Consider the following 3,657-nt stretch of genomic DNA (forward strand, 5'->3'; position numbering starts at 1 on the left):
GAACAGCACAGCCCCGGGATGATCAGCACAGCCCCTGGATGAACAGCACAGAGCCAGGATGAAGAGCACAGCCCCCTGGACGAACAGCACAGAGCCAGGATGAAGAGCACAGCCCCAGGATGAACAGCACAACCTCAGTACAAACACCATAGCCCACAGGACAAACACCACAGCTCCTGGGCAAACACTGTGCTGCCTGGATGGGACAGGCCCAGCAGAGTTACCTCCACAAGTGCCCCACAATGTGACCATTGCCCTGCACACAGGCCAGCTGTGCTTCAGTGCGACCTTCCACCTGCACACTTCCACCTGCACCTCCTGAGCTCTGAGAACTGAGCCACAGTCTGGCAGGAGCAGCATTTTAGGGGCAGCACAGGCAGCAGGGATGCATTTCAGCTGCACTGTCCAACACACCTTGTCAGCTCGGTCCCGCTGGACTCCAAACTTTCCCCCAAAGCCCTGGGCTGCGTCCGTCTGCGAGGAGTGCTTCCCAACATCAGCAACGTACTCGTGTCCCACTGCACACTGAGAGGAAAGACAGCGTGGAGTGAGCACCCACGGCCAGGCTGGGGCAGACACAGCCACCACGCTGCTGGGATACCCACAGACACCAGTGACAAGTCCAAGCTGCCCATGCCCTTCCACGCAGCCTTTGCCAGCACCAGCCATGCCCTCGATATCCTGCAATCCCACAGTGACCACACCTACCGAACATTACTGCAGTTTAACACTCTCACTTCAGAAAAAAAAAAGAAGTGTTAAACGCTGAAAGGTGCAGGAAGAACTGGGATTGTGATTGTCACAAAACATAAACCAGATCTAGTGTGAGAACAGAGAATACAAACCAGGGATTCATCCCAGGGAGCTGTGAGGTCTGTAATGCAGAATATGAGAAGAGAATCATTATTTATTAGTTCTTCAAGCACAAGTAGGGAGGCACCTGATTTAACTGTTGTGCAGCAGGTTTGAACAGCCACAGAAATTCCTTCTTCACAGCTAAAGGGAGAATTGTCAAGAAGTTGTAGAGGGGAGTTACACAAATGAAATCAAATAGATCCTGCAGACAGATTATGGGCTAGCTGGACATGTGTGAGCATAAAACTCTGCAGCTCTGCCAGCTCTCCATTTTCTCCCCTCAGGGTCCAGCCAGAAAACATGGATACCCCTTCCTTTATGAGAACCCTCTTCCACTGGGGCTCAAGGAAGCCCTTGAAGCTGTTACCTTATCCATTCTGTCCCGCTCCGTTCCGAATTTGCCTCCGTAGCCGTAGGAGGCCTTGGGGCCAGTCTCCATCTCCTTCTTCTTGATGACCTCATGTTCCTCTGACACCTTGTTCCTCAGCTGGTGGATGCTGGTGAGACAGGGCAGGTCAGTGTGGGATTGTCGAGAGCTGTGCAGCCAGTTGGAGCACTCCCTGTGGCCCTGCCCCAGCCAGAACCCAGGGCAGAGCAGGACATGTGCCTGCTGCCAGCTGCCACCACGTTCCCCCGCACTGGGTTCCCCTGGGTGCCAGCCACACCAGAGAGGGTGCTACCCCAGGGCCTGCCGAGGGACCAGAGCACTGGGCTCTGGGGGGACATCCTGCAGCCCTGTTCAGGGCCACATCCCAGCTTCCCTCAGGATCCCACACCTCCCTGGGCTGTCCCCAGGGTGGTCACTCTGGCTGCACCGCAGGGCAGCGCCGGGAGGATGTCCCGAGGGAGCTGCTGCCGCGGGTCAGCCCCGGGCAGGGAAGGAGCCTTTGCACCGAGAGACTCGCCCCGCAGCAGCACAGGTGGCTCCTGCATCCCACTGCGGTGCCAGCCCCGCGCCGGGATGCGGTGCAGCCCCGGGACGCCGCTCCGCCAAGCCGGAAGAGCCCTCCCCGCCTCTTCGCAAAGCAGCCCCGATGTGGCCGGTTTGGGGCCGCCCCACGCGTGGGGACGTGCCCGCGCTCCGGCCCCGGTGCCTGTCCCTGTCCCGCACCCCCGGCAGGTTCGTTCCCCGCCGCACTCACTCGATGTGCCCGGCTCGGCCGGAGCCCTCGATGGTTTTGGCTCCCCAGCGCTGCTCCCGCTCGGAGATGTCGTTCTGCGGGCGAAGCGTGTCCGTCACCCCCGGCCCCCCACACCGGGCTCGGGAATGTTTATATATAAAGCCTCATGCTGTTCAGGCTTAGTTTGAATGCTTGCACAAATAGAAGAAATGAAGTAAAAACAAGCAAAAAAAAAATGGACGGCATAGATTTTTTCCTAAAACGTTAATAATTTGGAACTTTGAGGAAGGGAATTGCTTTTCTGTCCCAGACTAGGATTTCTAACTGGAAATAAGTAGGCAAGGCTGGACCTCAAAAACACGGGGCTCTTGTGTAACAGGAGAGGCTTATTAGGAAAGGAATAGAGAACCAAAAGGAAAATTAAAATCATGACCCTGTATGAAGGCAGGGAGTTCCCCAGGCTGAGCCCTTCTGCTCTCTCACCAGCTCACCCAGAGTCAGACCAGATAGAAAACAAGTGTATGAGGGGCACAGAGCTGCAACTGCACGAGGGGACTACAGACAGCAGGATTTTCCATCTGGACAAAAAAAGACAAATGAGGGAAATGCTGGATTCTGTGCAGTTACAAACAGTATGGGACAGAGAAAATATAAGTCTTGTAACACAGGTTGTGGGGAGAACACGGGAAGCTACCGAGGAGCAGGTTTACTACTATGTATTAATATTTAATTTAATTATTTTAATTATTTAATTTGTTTATTTTATTTTATTTATTTTATATTTATATATAAATATAATATATTTATGTATAAATAAATATATATAATATATATTTTTATATTTTATATATTTGTATTTATTATATTATATTTATTTTATTATATTTATTAATATTTATTATATTATTGTATATTTAATAAATTTAATTAATTAAATTAAATTAATTTTAATTTAATTTAATATTCTGTATTAACATTCTGTACTCCCCAAGTGCCATTACCTGTGGTCAGACCTGGAGGTGGCACTGATGCAGGAATTCTGGAGACTGAACATGGAGATGGGACAGAAGTGGCTCAGACAGGTGACTGATGGTTCCCCACGCCCCGGCCCAGCAGAGCAGCCCAGGGGGCCAGGAAACCCTCACACCACCAGGATAACAGTTACCATGCCAGACACTCACCACGAAATCGGGGTCCGTGTCCCAGTCGTCCCCCTGAGGCTCCACCTTCACTGACACGTCGTGTCCCACGACCGCTTTCCACATCTGCGCAGCGAGGGCACGGCTGTCACCCAGGGCCCGGCACGTGGGCACAGCTGGCACAGGGCACCCCAAAACAGCTGCTGCTCCCAACACCCAACATTGTCTGTGCTGGGAGAGGCTGTTCCCCACGTTAACCCCCCGCAGCAGCACAGCCACATCACTGCCATGTGCTCCCAAGCACTGATGGACCTGAGGTGGACTCTTCGAGCTTCTTGTCTGTTTTCCAACCTTTTAATCCCTGCCCAGCAGCCCACAGAAGGGTCAGGGCAAGGCTGGGCACTGGTGCCCTGTGCTATTTGTGTAGGTTGTATGGAGAAAATGGAAAATGAGGCTAAAAGCCCCAAAGGTGCAGGGCTGGATGGGCTGAGGCTGTGGTGGAACAGCTCCCACAGGCCTGGAGGAAGTGATGGGGCCCAGGA

General features: G+C 52.7%; 1 protein-coding gene across 1 annotated transcript in view; it reads right to left on the minus strand.

Annotated features, from left to right (window-relative positions):
* Positions 1 to 3,277, minus strand: part of HCLS1 (hematopoietic cell-specific Lyn substrate 1) — a 12,436-nt gene extending 9,159 nt beyond the window's left edge. Inside the window, exons 1-4 of the mRNA XM_027909937.1 lie at positions 3,158 to 3,277; positions 1,998 to 2,071; positions 1,223 to 1,352; positions 415 to 525 (exon numbers count right to left, since the gene is read on the minus strand). Of these exons, the coding sequence (XP_027765738.1) occupies positions 415 to 525; positions 1,223 to 1,352; positions 1,998 to 2,071; positions 3,158 to 3,241 (399 nt within the window). The 5' untranslated portion in view covers positions 3,242 to 3,277. The remainder of the gene's footprint in view (positions 1 to 414; positions 526 to 1,222; positions 1,353 to 1,997; positions 2,072 to 3,157) is intronic.
* Between the last annotated feature and the right edge of the window lie 380 nt (positions 3,278 to 3,657).

The sequence above is a fragment of the Empidonax traillii genome, unplaced genomic scaffold (assembly GCF_003031625.1).
Source record: "Empidonax traillii isolate 1590-97213 ecotype Southwest subspecies unplaced genomic scaffold, ASM303162v1 scaffold2534:size70782, whole genome shotgun sequence".
In the NCBI taxonomy this organism is placed as follows: domain Eukaryota; kingdom Metazoa; phylum Chordata; class Aves; order Passeriformes; family Tyrannidae; genus Empidonax; species Empidonax traillii.